The following is a 16748-nucleotide window of genomic DNA, read 5'->3' as shown; positions in this document are numbered from 1 at the left end:
GATGGATCTATAGTTTATAATACTTACTTGACTAATGAAAGAATATGAAAAATCTAAATTTTTTCAGTTTGAAAATGTGAATAAATTAAGTTTACTTTAAATATATATAGTGAACTGTATAATAGGATTGGATTTACAATATATAATTGGATTTACAATTTCTCACTTTTCATTAAAATAATATTAATTAATTTTAGAATTTATGAACTGTTTCATACTTTTGGTAAAATTAATATTAGAATTAATACAATTATCTTATAATGATGTGGTAGTGTTTATTTTAGGATAGAAATAGAAAATTAAAACAATAGTATCATAGATGAGCCTTAACACTATCAATGTTTGTTTTATGTAACAAAGCTTTTTTTAAGCTTAGTTGAAAGCCTACAAATAAAGATTCAATACAAATAAAAAAAAAAAAATTAATTGCAAGGTTATTCATTAGTGATAGCAACCTGCAATTTTATATACATTAAGTGTCTTATTTATCTAGGTAAGAAAAAGAAAATAACTTGTAGAATTTTTTACGTTTTTTTTTTTTTTACTTACTCTAGATATAATTAACAAAAACGTATTCTTTATGTTAAAATAACAATATTGTGAAAACAGTAAGATTACAAAAATAATCCTTGACCAGTAAGTTAATATATGATGTTTATTTATTTTGCTTAAAAAAAACATACACAACTTCTCTTAAACACCTATGATAAAATGGAGGGGAACAGTCTCTATCTAGCCTTCCACATTTACTGAGCAGTAGTGAGATATATACTTCCACTTCTGAGATTGTATTCTATTTATTACTTAATATAATCATTGTCTAATCTTGTGAATGCCGATAGTCACTGGTTTTTGTTTACTTTTTTAACTTCCCACTTTCTATGAAATGCATACTGTGTTTTAAAACAGCTGATGTTTGTCAGAATAGCTAAAAATAAAGTGCTTTGTATTTTGGGAAATAGTAATGGTATACCTGAATTATACTTCACATTTATTTTATGTCTAATTTTCTTCTTTTTTTCATTTCAATAAAGATTCACCACCAGGATCACCACATGAACCAGGTGTAGAAATGTCTCGTCTTTCACTATGGAACATCTATCATGGACAAGGATCTCCACCTCAACCTGCAACAACTCCTACACCAGAACCTCAGAAGGAACCAATCAATCTAGAAAAAAGAGAAACTCCTTCAGGAACACCTGGACCACCACCAGCTAAAAGACTGGTTGCAGATCCTGATGAACCAAAAGTTACAGGAACACACATAAAGATCTCTAGCAGAGGTAAATTCTCATTGATATCATAAATTTTAACAGTATATTTTACTTTACTCTTTGTTAAAAATTTTGAGTATTGAAAACTTGTAACAACAGGTAAACTATAATATTTAAAAATTTTATTTTTTATTTTTTTCAAAAGATTTACCAAAAATTATTAATTTTATTTTATTAAACTATTTTTTATGATAATCAGTGGATTTTAATAAAACATTTTATTTAATATAACATTTTCAAAGCTCTCATAACACTTTCAGTTGTCTGTTAGTGAATGTTGCTTGGAGTTACTAAAAATTGGAATAAATCTATATTTACAGAGGCATAAGTGATTTATAGCACAAAGGTAAGTTAGATATTGCAGGTGAGTTCTAAAAATGTTATATTAAATAAATTTGGTTAAATTTGTCATTAAAAATGTTAATAATTTTTACATAATTTTCACCATCAACTATCATAATAAACAAAACCATTAATTTTATTAATTTAGATTTCTTTCCATTTTTATTTTTAGAAGTAGGATATATATATTTTAAAAATTTGGATAAATGTTTTTAATATAAGATTAGGAATTTCTTTTTCCCCAGAATATCTTTCTAAGAATCTTTCCTCAATTTTTTTTAAGTTTATTTGATCATATGTGTAATTTTCACACAATAAGATTGAACAATTTCAATTTTACATCTAAAAAAAATCTTTTTATTCTTCAATCATATGTATGGTATTTTTGTTTGATTCAAGAAAATTTCTGTACTAAAACAACATTCTTTTAAATAATGCATTCATTTGACTGTTCCTTCTTTAATATTAATTTACTGTTGTGTAATTCTACAGAGTGTTAAACTGTTTGACACAATTGAAACTGTAACTATTTAATTATAAATTTTTTTACACCAAATGTGTAACAATGGCAAATATTTATACTGATTGTATTTTTATCAATAATATCAATAATATATGTAAACAGTGCCAACATTCTTTTCTTTCATTTGCAATCGATTAAAAAGTCACTTAAATGTAGAAGCTGTCCATTGTATCAGTAGATATTACCTTTTTTCATATATCGAAATAAGAGGTCTGTTCAAAAAGTATCCGAACATAGGCCGACACCTTTTTAGGAAAAAATTCCTTACCTATGGGCTTACAATCTTAGCCTCTTTTAAAGTAGTCCCCCTTTGAAATCTATACATTTAATCCAGCGCTGTCTTTCCATCGCTAGGAAGACCACTGGATTAATAATTATCTGTAGCTCTCATTTGGAATGGCTATGAAGTGTACTGTTCCATTTGTTCATTATGTCCTTGCAGCTGTCAATCCTGAACTCTTTCAGCAGCATTTCCAACTTAGGGGAATAACCAGAAACCACTAGGAACTTTATCAAATGAGTAATGAGCTCAGCCAAAATTGAGTAATTCCTTGCTTGACCAAGAAATCCTGGATTAGATGTGATCCAGGATAACATTTATCATACTTTCTTTGGCAGAAAAACAAATTCATTTTGCCAGAAGCAATGCAGTGATGTTGTTCAACATATTCTGTCATTATGCAGAAAAAAATTCCACCTAGCACTTGTTATATTAACACACAAAATGGTTGTTGAACAACTGACAAGCTCTGTGAAGATACAATGTTATATGTTTGGTAATGTTAAGCTCTACCAGGTTTATCTCTTGTATTTAATTTCTTTCAAGAGAAATAAACATGTCTGGATACTTTTTAAACAGATCTCAGATAATTTCACAATGTTTAGATTTTTTTATGAATTATCACTTTCCTCGTAACAAAAAATAAATATTTGTTAAATTAATTGTAGATTCAATTCACATCTATCTATTACTACAAGACTATTTTATAGTAATCAAAAAATTGATACAATGTAGAATATTATCTCTGTTGACATAATATTCTTTTCATATTATATAAGAATAAACTATGAACAAAGATAAAAAAATTTCATTAAATTACAAAGGTAGCTATTAAATTTTATTTTGTTTACAATTTTTTTCCTTTTAGAAAAAATTGAAATTTTATTAAATAAATAATTACTATCATTTTTTTCTGAGTACTAATCCAGGAAAGTAAGTTGTATTAAATCTGATTTTTCTAATATTATTTACATAAATACTTCCTCACATTTTATTTTCTTATCAATTTTACATATGTTTCTATTAACAACTATGAGTAAACAAATAAAATTTCAAAGAAGTAAATTTTTATAGTTTTATTTAGACAACAGAGATGGAATTCCCACCCCTACCAACAAAGTTAGGATTGTGACCAGTTGTTTTGTACTTAAGCTAAAGTTTATTGAATAAGAAATTTTCAGAATTTCCTAAATTATGGTTTTATGATAGTCAAGTTTAGAAATAATTTTTTCTATAATGCTGTAGATTACAGTATCCTTATCACTGAAAGAAGCAATTTTTATGGTTGATGAGACAGATTATTTATGTTAATGTTTAATTACATATATAATATGTATAATTGCATATTAATCATGTTAAATGTCAAAGAGATAAGACTCATTACAGAGAAAAAAAAATTAGTTTTATTTTCACTTGTCAATAAGATGGCAAAAAGACATTCGATAAAAAAAGTTTTAAATTCCATCCTATTGTAAAGACTTGGAAAAGGTTGCCACAAATGCAGTGTAATGAATTACAAGTAATAGTTTGAGAGATCTACTCATACAAGACTGTTAGAGGACAATGAAAACTGTGTTGGAGAAAACAATTAAAATAATTACCCACATAATTTTAAAACTACCATGTTTCTTTTGTCAAATTATTTATGGCCTCCTTCATAAGAAACACACCTATCTACCTGTATGTTGTAATTATATAAAAACAAGAGTATGATAAAGATTTGAATATGTAATTTATTTGGATTTTTATTTGACTTTTTTGAATAATACTTTGAAAACTTAATGATAAAATCCAAATAAATAGAGCAACCAAATCTATACATCCAGATAACTGATTCGATTAAATAATAGCGAAAACAAATACACTTACAAATGTAACAACAAATACATTTACTATGAACTTACCACCCTGAAAACTACTTTATAACTGTATTAAAACAATTTTTTTTTATTTTATAAAATATAATAATTTTGGTAAATAAAATGTGTTCTATACGTACAATCAGGATGCTGCATATATACTCCATTACAGACTCCATTCAATCATGTGTGTTTGGGTAGCGCAGAGGATTAGTTTCTGCGTACTCATGTGGATGATTGACAAATCAAAGCTATTTTTTTAACCAACTTAAAAAACTGGAGATTCTCAATTCAACATGGTATGTCTTTTTCTTCTTAATATATGTTCCAGCCTTACATCCAGTAACAACTAATTCTGATAGTTCTCCTTTTATTCTATAAAGGATATTCCCTGTTAGTTCTGTGGTAAGTTCTTCCAAAAAACATCAGTGGAAGAGATTTTTTTAAACCAAAAATTTCAAGGCCACACAGATTATTTAAAAATCTTTTTAAAATGTTTTTTGTCATCATTAATTTTGTCAACTTTAAACTGTTTTAATAAAATACTAGTAAAGTAGAGAAATTTACATTTCTGGTTTCCAAAATTGTTATAACACAATTTGTTTCCATTCATTCCTTTACTCATTTTTTTTTTTTGTCTTCAGTCATTTGACTGGTTTGATGCAGCTCTCCAAGATTCCCTATCTAGTGCTACTACTCATTTTACCAAGATAATAATTTCTTGTCCTTTGTATTTTTTGTGATCAGTTTTTTTTTGTTTTTTGTGATCAGTTTTTTTTGTTTTTTGTGATCAGTTTTTTTTTGGATGGATGTTGTTTTATGTTGGTGTTCCTATGTTTTTAATGAAAATATGCAGTTTAAAACTGGTAAACTTATAAAAAATAATAGTCAAGAAACTTAAAACAAAGGTTTTCTAAAAATTAACCCTGGAGAACTCGCGCCTACTTCCGTAATGCAAGAACTCATGTGTGAGTCTTTCTCTCATGACTATTTCATTTTGCTACTAAATATTTGTTTTGTTTATATTTGTATTTTTAATTGTTTTATTATAAAGAATGAACGTTTATTATAAAAATAAAAGTTTAATCTCCAAATGAATGAACAAGAACATATATTTATTAACGTTGAAGACAAATTTTATAACTAAAAACAATATAATGCTGTACATTTAGCTAAAAGAATTATACAAAATAAATATTATTTTAAAAATAAGAAAGAAAATTAAATTACAATAGCTTAAAAATAAATTGAAATTATAGTTCAAGAAATGTCATATTGATCATAAATTGCCCAATTGATTGGTGCAGAAATTACAAGTACACATGATATGATCAGGACAAATAGACTTGTTACATTTTCCACAATTTTTTTAGTCTTCTTGTTTTTTCTTCGTGGACAGCAACAGAAACCCTGGATTGATTTTACCCGAGCTAGATGCTTCATCTTCGTGTACCCAGGGATTCTTTTCATTCTTTTTGTCTCATCTATTGGCAGTGTTTTGATCTGAGATCTGGTGAATAAATGAGCTTTCATTAGATCCAAAGCCAGTTACTTTATGAATTATCTTAGTTGTTCTACAGTTCCTGTATTCAGTTTAAATATAATTTGACAATTTATTCTACCAATATTTAAAAGAGAAAAGAATACAGTCAATGGCCATTTACAGCATATTCGAGAAACCAGAGTAGGCGGCTTTCATTTCATCTACAGTACCCCCTCACCCTTAGTAAGATTGTAAAAAATTATTATATCCGGTTTGGCAGCATTTCTGGTGGTTTCATAAATTTTATTGTCCTTGTTGACAGTTGAAAAACTAAAACAACTTTATTATTTTTTGTTGATTTATGTAAAACTAAAGCACCTTTTTTAAAAAAACAAATAAACTGCACCAAGGCTCATGGTTTTTAACAATTAAAAAACTTGGAGGCAGTTCTTTCTTATTTTTACAGATAGTTCCTACAATGGTTTTTTTCTCCTCCAAAACTACAGAGCTAATGGAATGGATGTAAAGTAGTTGTCCATCATTATATTTCTACCAGAATTTAGAATAGGTTTGATTAAACGCTTCACAACAGCATGCACACTATTCTCCACTTTATATTCCTCCTCACACTGTTTTCTGCAATAAATTTCAAGATTTTTAGTGTAAAACATTCTTGCATCAGTCAAAGCATAGATTTTTATTCAATACTTTGCAGGTTTGTTTGTAGTGTACTGTCAGAACTTACACCTGCTTCTGTTAGCTTCTAACATTTCATCGATCATTGCGTATTCTTCTACTTGGTAACAATTATTACACCAGCACGTCAATTCTTCAAAAACCTGACAAATAAGGGCCAAGTTGTCATTTTTCTTTCTCTCATCACGATCTTCAATATCAAAATATCACATCAACAGTGAAATGTAATGCTCGCAATAGAAGAAAATCTCTCTTTAGACATTGTAGCTCTAAAACATTCAGCAGCAGTGCTATTGTTTGCCCATACCTCTTTCACATTGAGATGCTGTGCTTTCTTCATGCCTGACATATACATTAGTCCAATTAGTGCTAAAATGTCTGCTGCATTCGTTTCTCGGCAGTCACGAGAGTCCAGCTATAATTAGGTCGCAATTTATCTAAATATTTATCCGTGTACTTCACTATGTGTTCTATAAGCAAGTCTGGGAAAAATGTTTCAAACAATCTATTTGAGTTTTGCCATTGTTTTCATTCTTGGCAAGTAAGTTATGATATTTTCCATTCCAACTCGAACATTTGTACATGAAGGATAAAGATTCCAATGCGTCTTTTCTTTTCCAAGAGTGAAATCTGAAGGTGAGAAACCATCACGTTGATCCTCAGATTGCTCAGAATCTGTTGGATGATCACTGTGTTCTGACTCACTGTCACTTTCAGAATCATCCAATCTATCATTGCTAAATCTTCAAACGATGTTGCTGTTGCACAAGATGGTATTTTGCCTTGTTCCAAATATCTCTACTGACCCAGTTCAGCAAACTTTTACATCTAGACATCACCCTAAAATAAAATAATTCTTTCTAAACTACAAGATTCACATTAAAAAATAATTTATTATCATTTATAACTATTAGACATAATCACTGCATTGTCTGAACATACCTGTTAAATATTGAAGATAAGAACTACTAGAAATGTGAAAAAGAAACCAGAGCGTGAGAGCTCAGATGATGAGAAAAACTTTCATGCACAAAATAAAATTGAAGCTAGAGAACTCGCGCAATGAGAATATCTTTCACATTAGACGACGAAACATAACAAATACGGATTGCAGAAGCCCAGAGGAGACTGATGCAAATGCTACTATTTTTAACCATTAGTCAAGGTCATAAAACTCAGCTAGAGAATGCTTCAGTCGTCATTCATTTCTACAAAGTGTTAAAGTTGCTTATGTATTTGATGTATGAGAGAAAATCTCATAGCGCCAGTCCTGGAGGGTTAACAATTTTTCTTTAAATTTTGATTCTATACCAATTCAAGTTTAGTAAGTTGTTAGTAATTGGTTTTTAATTTGGTCCTAACATCATTACACTGAAATTTAAAGAATTATTCTTTTTTTAATAAGATTTATTGTTTTTATATAATATATCTACTTCATACTGTATGCTTTTAAGTCAGATTTATATTTTTGTTTGTGTAATACCACTATCACTTGATACTGTTTCCTGTCTACTATTCTGTTTTTGAATCTTAATTAAGAAAACATTCTGGTTTGGAAACCCAGGAATGGAACAATCAGTAGTACGTCTGAGCAGGAGGTACCATTGTTTGTTGTGGAACAAATTATAATCTGATCTCCAACGAAGGTGTGTGTCAAATTCTCTGAAATTTTGACTCGACTCCAGGCACAGTTTTGAGGTGATACCCTGTCAAAAACTCAAGTATTTGATTGGGCCCAAAAATTTTGGTGTAAGAAGTGGTTGTGATGCAGTGGAGAACGAAAGTCATAAATGTTGTCCGCAGACTAGCATCAATGATGACAACATTCAGGCCGTTTGTGACCTTGTGACACATAACCGAAGGCAAGGTGACTGCCACATAACCGTTACTGAAATTTCATCAGAGATGGGCATAAGTGTTGGAAGTGTACATTCAATGTTGTCAAACATTTTTGGATGCAGCAAAGTGTTGACCAGATGGGTTCCATGTCTTCTTACTGAGCCACTGAGAAATGTCTGGAGAGAATTTGTTACCAGCTTCTGAATTGCTTTCGTGAAGAAGGAGAGGTATTTTTGACCGTGGCATTTTTGAGTCATTGTGACTTGCAATGAAATATGAGTCCATCACTGCACCCCAGAAAGCAAGAAAACAAGCATAGATAGGTGAAGAAGTGGGGGAGGGGGATCGATCGACATCAAGAAATCCTTGTTATCTGGAAAAGTTCTGGCAACTGTGTTTTGGGACTCAAAAGATGTACTACTGATTTATTTCCTGGATGAATGAAGAACAGTAAATGCTGGATACTGTTGTCAGCTGATGGATCACATCAGGGCTATTTATCACAACAAATGACGCTGACAACTGATTCGCAACGTCTCCTTCTCCATAACAATGTACAGCTGAATATAGCCGCTCAGACTCATGATAAACTCATTAAAATTCATTGGACACGTCTTGAGCAGCCACCATATAAACAGTCCAGACTTGTCACCGTGTGATTTCCACATGTTTGATTTGGTGAAAGAAGCTTTAAGAGAGGAAATATTTGAAGACGATACCACAGTCGAGCATTATGTGCGCAGTTGGTTGTTGAGGCAACCATTTTGTTTTTTTGATGATGGGATCAAGAAACTACCTGTTCGGCGAAGGAAATGTATTTCTGTTGAAGGAATCTACGCAGAAAAATAAAGCAATTTATTTGTAATTTTATCTAATATCAATTAATCTACATAAACAAATTCTGGTTTATATTTGAATGACCCTCATATACTAATGACTAACAATTCACATCCACTTCTTCATAAGGAAAGGAACTTTGTGGTCACTCTTTAGTATCTTAGAATTAGGCAAGGTATAAAATCTTATGGCGAGTTAATTGAAATCATACAAATAAAACGCTAAGAAAATGCTTAATAAAATTATCCAAGTGTATTTAAATAACATGTATATATATTTATTTAACATGTGCAGTATTATATAATATTTCAAAAATAAAAATTTATTTTATTTTTCAGGGGAAGGAAGAGCAGGTATGGATAGTTCCCTGGTTGTTAGCATGGACATAAATGGAACAATGTACCAAGGTGTATTGTTTGCGCAGTCAACGCATAATAATAATAATAATAATAATAATAATAGTACAAGACATCACCAATCGTGAACTGTTTTTTTTTTGTTTTGTGCATAATGACTACTTATATTAATTAAGTGCTGTTCAATAAACTACTAAAGATAAAACAAAAAGGAATTTTAATATAATCAAAAGTATAGTTACACAAAACATAATATAATTATAATAAATGAATTCATTGCCATCATTAATATGTATTGTATTTGGTGTTTTATGTGACAAAAAAATTATTGTGTTGCTCAATCTCTTTTATCAAACTGTAGTCAGATTTTTAATAAACTGCATTCTATACTCATAATTTATATTTTTTAGGCTGATGTACTGCTAATATAAAAAGTATATTTTAATATTTATACATTAACATCAGAGTACAGAAAAAATTGATTACAGCTATATTTAATCTTAATTTCTATTTTATTCAGAAATGGTTGATTTACAAATTTATTTTAATGTCATATTTTCATTTTTTACGTATTGCATATTTTTGTAAATAATTAAGAGTTAGACCTATTTATTAATTAATTGACTTAATTCTACAAATTTAGGTTAATTTTTATGTTATAAAATTAATATAGTTAGTTTTTATTTAAAGTTTTTATTATGCACTTAAATTATAATCACAATTTCATGTTAATATATTTCTTTTTCTTGTAATTTTCGATTCAGTCTCCCATGAAGGTGTCAGAAGTTATTTTAACTACATGCCTTTTAAGAATCACACTACAAAAGCAGTGGGAAACCTTTTCCAATAAAAGAACAATTTTTGGAATTAAGTGAAGTTTCAGCACTAGTCTTTTATCATATTATCTCATCTTCACAAGCTTCCTGATGCTTTTCTGTCCAGCAAAATATATGATTATTTTATGGGACCATTTCAGAAAACAGTATTCAGGTTATTTGATTTTAATTTTTTAAAGGAGTTATAAGTTTGGAATAACAAGCTGAGAATGAAAATCACTGCCTTTAATACTGAGTTATTGATTTTCATTAATAAATTCTAATATAGTATCTAGGGACATGTTATAATATTTTTATTTGTGATAAAGGTCATAATGAACTGCTTTAGCTGTTATTTACAATTTTTTTTTTTTAATTTAAATAAAAATAAATATGTCAATCAATGATAATTTAATGTGCAACTCTTAAATTTCAAACTTTAAAAATCTTTGTTAAAATTCCTAATTAATTGATCAGCATGACAAAATATACGAAGTCTGTAAATAAAGTAATGAGACTAGTTTGTTTTTTGCAGCCAAAGTGGCAACACTGTAAAGTTACTAGTAAACATATATGAACAGCTGACTTATATTAGGTATTAATATTTTTAGTTTATTGTTGCCAGATGAGACGTAAACAAACTTTTTGTGAAACAAGTTTTTGTTCTGTTAAAAAATGAGTGATATTAATTATGAGCAACGTTGTGCAATCACAAACTTTTTAAAAATTGAAAAGTGCATATGGAGATGACACTCTGTCATGAGTCCAAGTTTTTAGGTGGTTTAAAGCATTTTCAGATGGCCAGGAATCAGTTGCGGATGATCCACGCTCTGGAAGACCGTTAACATCAAAAAGTGATGACAATTTTGAGCGAATCAGAGACTTTTGTAATTTTTGTCTACAGGACAGACTGTAAATCAATATGTTTAACAAGAAATTCTTTAAAGACTGCAGAAAAGAGTTGCCCGCGTGAGACCAGCCATCAAAGACTAGTGGATGCAGAATCATGATAACGCACCTTGTCACACTGCATTCTCAATTAATGAATTTTTGACAAAGAATAACATTCCTGTAATTCCTCAACCTCCTTATTCACATGACTTGAGTCCCTGCAACTTTTTCCTGTTCCCAACTTAAAAAAAACACTTCAAAGGACACAATTTTTGAACAGTAGAAAACATTAAAAAAATGTAACCGACCATCTGAAGGGTATTCTGGTTTCTGAGTTCCAGATGAAGAGTGGGAAAACCGTTTGAAGCATTGCATGGCTTCCAAGGGAACTGTTTAGAATGTGAGTCAATATATAATTGAATAGTAAATAAAAAGTTTTTCTGAACCAGTCTCAATACTTTATTTACAGACTTTGTATCACTAAAAGTATTAAATACAATTTAATAATATTAAAAATTATTAATGACTCACTTTCAAAATGTATTAAAAGTTTTGTTTTATGCTCTTTATGTTGTTAGGAAATAAGTTATGTTAGGATTAAAAATTACAAAACCCCATTTATAGCAATAATCTTACTTTTTTATTTTTATTTTTTTGTTTAACCTCCGGGTCCGCAGTCAATCAATTCTTTCTGCAGAGTATGAGATGAGTGTTTTGTAGCGTGTGTGAAAAATGCCATGCCTGATCGGGATTCTAACCCAGGACCTCCGGGTGAAAGGCCAAGACGCTACCACTCATGTCATGAAGGCTGGCAATAATACTTACATGTCTGATATGGAACATATATTCCAAAATATTGTAACATGAGTTTTATCAAAATTTTAAGATAGATGGAAAATTGTATAAAAAATGTTTCTCATTTTTAAAAATTAATTTAATGTATTTAAAAAAGAAATATTATCTTTTAATATTTTTTAAAAAATCATAAAAAAATTAACACTTTTCTTTTATGTTCATATTATGATTGTTACAGCTTTTTACTTGATTTTCTTAACTTTCTCCTTTTTTAAGGGAACCATTTGCATCACTTATGGATTCTTTTTTATATCATCCTCCTAAGTAGATCCTTGGCATGGTATAATATATGTTTCTGTTTATCAATTAATAAGACATTATTTCTTGATCTCACTTGTACCTCTGTAGAACTTTCCATGAACAAGTGATTTTCTACTGTTTAGTAAGCTTTAATGTTTAGTGAGGTGAGTGAGTGGCCATTAACAACCTTTTTTAAATTACTTTATTTAATTCAATTATGTCAAAATGTAATTTTAGCTCAGACTTGTAATAAATTAAGAGCATAGTTAATTTAGGATTGAAAGGAAACATTTTATGTAAATAATATTTTTTAATTTAGGATTTTAATACTGTACTTGTCACATTTAGATGTGGTAATTTTCAATCTATCTTACACTTGTACATGTAACACAGACTGTATTTTCTTTTGTACATTATTTTTAATGTAGAATATTTTAAATTAACTATTAAAAAATACATTTATTAATAATAACTTTTTTGGGCAATTTTGAATAAAATTTGTTTCAAAAACATTACATCTGCATATTTGTCATACAAATTTTAATAAAAGTTCTATTTTAAATGCTTGTTTTCAAATCATATATCAAACTGCATATTTATATTAATTTTTTGTGATAGCATTTTTTTTATAAAAAGAAAATTATTTTGTTAGATAAATGTAATACCTTAATTATAAATAAATAATTATTCCTAATTTCCCATAACATTTTATCATAAGATTCATTTAATGTATTTCATAACAATACTTACCTAATTATTTAATTTATAACTAGAATGTTCAGGTAATTGTTCTGTTAAATTAATTTTTGCATATTAAAAGAAACCAAATTAGTTTGATTATTATTTAATAATTCGCAAAGAATATTCATATTTTTAATTTGTCAAACTGATGAAAATTTTTTGTTAAGTAACTTTTGTTACTGAATTATGTAGGTCTGAATTAATTTTCTAGGTAAATTTTCTATTTCTAATTTTGTGTATTCAAAGTAGTCTAGTGGCATGATGTTCATGTAACAGATGTTACTGGTGATAAAATGACAGAAAATGAATAATAAAAATTAAAAACATCCAGGACAAATATTGTCATTAATAACAAGTCAGGATATATTATTGGGATTTTATATTAAAAGTAAATATATTTTTAGAATAAATTATATTTCTTTTAAAATATTTTTAAAAACAATTCTTAATTTCAATATTTAAACTCTTGCTTGTATTTATTTTAAAAAAGAAGGTTTATATACATTAAATAAACAATTAATTGCCTACATTAATTAAAAGTTGTTTTTAATGGATGGCTGTCCATTCTTTCTTATGGGAGTTACATCTATTTAAAGAGGCACATAAACCATCTGAGGAACTAGTGACACCAGCTAAATTTGCCTTTTCTAGAGAGTAGATGTCACTTGTAGAGCGGGATGTCTCCCACATTTTGGTGAGCTTGGCATGCTGATAAACTATAGTATATTTAGTTAAGTAAAAGTCAACAAGAATTAATTTCATTAATAAGCCAAACAGAAGATGCTTGTTACTCTTGGGTATAACTAGAATTTTTAGAATTGATGGCCTCTGGGTGCTTCTTACCTTAGCAATGACAAAACAGGGCACTAATTACTCTTGGGAATCACATTTTCAGTAATGTCAATCATTTTTTGAAATAAGAATATTATGTCAAATTTTCTACAATTATTTTGTATTGTACAGTACAAACATACAAGGAATAAAAATAAACCTAAATGGGGAAAAATACAGACATACATATATTTGAAATATACCATAAGAGTTTGCAATATTTATTCTAAGTGAAGGCATAACATACATTTTTTATATAACAGTATTTTTTACTCAAATAAACAAGAGTTAATGTCCTCTTGAGAAACAAACGTAATTATGATTAATATAGGTTAAAATGATTAATTATTGTGGACTCACAAACAAGAGTATGATTAGTTGCTATGAGTCAGGAACATTTACTGAAAGGTTTAGTGACTTATACATTTTTTTGAGGGGTGCCTAGTGAAAAATTAAGATATCTACATCCAAGCAACCAGTAAAAATGGTGGAAGTAGCACATCTTAACCTAATAGTAGAGGGAAGATACTCGTTATAAATGCTACTGTTACCTTTTCTCCAATCTGAATCAAGCTGCAGCATGAGTAGCCTACAACTTCAGCATATTCTAATAAATGAATTTAAATTTAATTTATCAATTATTGGTAACACTATTGATAAACCCAACCATGCTATTGTTCATTATTGTCAAGAAGGTTAGATAACTTAATAATAGAGATCAGTGATACCTGATTCTTTAGAGTTACTAATTCTAATATTCAGTTCCTTCCTGGGCCTGAATTTGTTAATTTATGAAGATCAAGCTTCTCTTAACACTTAAATCTTTAACTCTGATTAATCTTAATACTATACTTTTACAAAATAGTTATAAATTAATTAATTTCCCGTCTGTATATGTATAAATTATATATATTTCTAAAATTGATCTTTTCAAGAATCATATTTCTCTGCACCATACAAATTATAATAATCTGATAAACCTAAGTACAGAATAATAAAATAAAATAGGATGACACCTACCTTATTCCATAATTCAAGCAAGACTGCTTTTGGGTTTTAAAACTAGATTTGATAACACTTTAGTTATTATAAAAGTAAAATAACTGGGTTTCTCTAATGTTTCTGATCATCTTATTAATAATACACATTCAATATCTGATATTCATACAAATTTAGAAATACTGGAAATTAAGAAATACAATATTAATACAAATAATAATAGGGTTTTTGACATTTTAGAAAGATTTTATAATATATAAATATAAAAGTAAATTTAATTTAATCAATCTACATACAGAATATAAGGATGACACAATCATAAAAGCTGCTGTAGATAGCAGCATTTCTTTAGACATCGATAGTTCATTATACTTCAACTCAGTACTCAAGTAACTTTGGCTTGCTAGTCCTTATGGATTTCTATTTTGTTTTTATTATTGATTTTAATTTTGACTTTTCAATTTAATTTTATAAAATGACTTCATATATTTTATATATATGCAATTTTTAATTTTAATTTTAATTTAAATTTTAAAAAACTTTTGAATTTAAAAATTGTAGTTTTAATTTCTGTTGTGATTTTAATTTGGTAAAGGATCTTTTAACAATTTTAAATTTTAAATCTTATGTATAGTATAGGATTTTTAATTTCAGTTTTAATGGATAATTTGGTACAAGTAATTTGAAAAATTATATAGAGCAACTGATGATGCGAGGGACTCGCGAAAACACTCTTGCTTGAATTATGGATTAAGGTAGGTGTCATCCTATTTTATTTTATTATTCTGTACTTAGGTTGACTGGATTAATAATATATATATATATATATAATTTACTCACACAAATTGTGTGTGAGTAAATTATAATGACGTTATATATAAATGCAAAATGTGGATACTGTTTGTTGTAAATGAAGTCATTATAATTTTATTATTTGATCCGCTACAGTAGTACTATGAAATGTAATTTACTGTTATAGAAAAGGAAATTTACAAAAAAGCTTTAAATCATTTACGAGAATATACTGTGTTCAACACCAAAAAAAATTATTTTAAAAAATACTTCTGTTTATTATGAACTATGTTTATAAAAATATGTCGCTTGGCCAAAAAAATAAAAAAATAATTTGACTATACATAATAATTTTGATCTCTCATAATAATGATAAAAATATATTAATGTTAAATTATACAGAAATTAAATAAAAAATCAATCTCTATGAATATTAATCCTCTTTTAGAAAGCAAAATTAGTATGATATAATTTTTTAACTGTACAGTCTATTTATGTTCAAATTACATAACAAAAAAAGATGTCTTGCAGTCTATCTAATTGCTGTAAGCATCAATGAAAACAAAGAAGAATGTAAAATATTTACAGCAAATGCGATATTTGTAAGTGAAAAATGTATTTTATAAAGATGTAATGCTTTCAGTTCCCCTTACTTTTTATAAAGATTTTTGTTCTGAGTCATATGTTTTATTACTTCCCTGGTAATCTTTTCTTTTTTTTTTTAATTATTATTGTATTTACTTTTGATGGCAATGAATTAAAATCCAAAGATTTTTATACATCAACATCTTTTTTAATTTTAATTATTATGATAAAAATCATTAAGTATAATTAAATGATATGCACTACTTTTTATATAGCTGTGAATATTTATTATTGTGTTAATTTTTAAAATAGTATTCTCTGATAGGAATTGTAAATATTAATGCATAATTTTAATTAGAGTATTATTAAATAATTCTTGTACATTGTTATGATTAATTATTACTGTATTATTATTTTTTAGTATTGTTTTGACTGAGTAGTTAAGTAATGTTATTTCATTTTTTTACAGTTATTTGTAATTTTTATTGTTTCATATTCATATACAAA

The 16748-nt window shown here is 27.8% G+C and overlaps 1 protein-coding gene across 1 annotated transcript in view; it reads left to right on the top strand.

Annotated features, from left to right (window-relative positions):
- The window catches only part of retn (retained), a 233669-nt gene extending 224042 nt beyond the window's left edge, over window positions 1–9627 (top strand). The window contains exons 6-7 of the mRNA XM_075359226.1: window positions 1035–1286; window positions 9475–9627. Of these exons, the coding sequence (XP_075215341.1) occupies window positions 1035–1286; window positions 9475–9620 (398 nt within the window). The 3' untranslated portion in view covers window positions 9621–9627. The remainder of the gene's footprint in view (window positions 1–1034; window positions 1287–9474) is intronic.
- Window positions 9628–16748: the final 7121 nt, after the last annotated feature.

The sequence above is a fragment of the Lycorma delicatula genome, chromosome 3 (genome assembly GCF_047948215.1).
Source record: "Lycorma delicatula isolate Av1 chromosome 3, ASM4794821v1, whole genome shotgun sequence".
Classification (NCBI taxonomy): domain Eukaryota; kingdom Metazoa; phylum Arthropoda; class Insecta; order Hemiptera; family Fulgoridae; genus Lycorma; species Lycorma delicatula.
The sequence above is the reverse complement of the archived record's forward strand: the minus strand, read 5'-3'. Positions and strand labels throughout refer to the sequence as shown.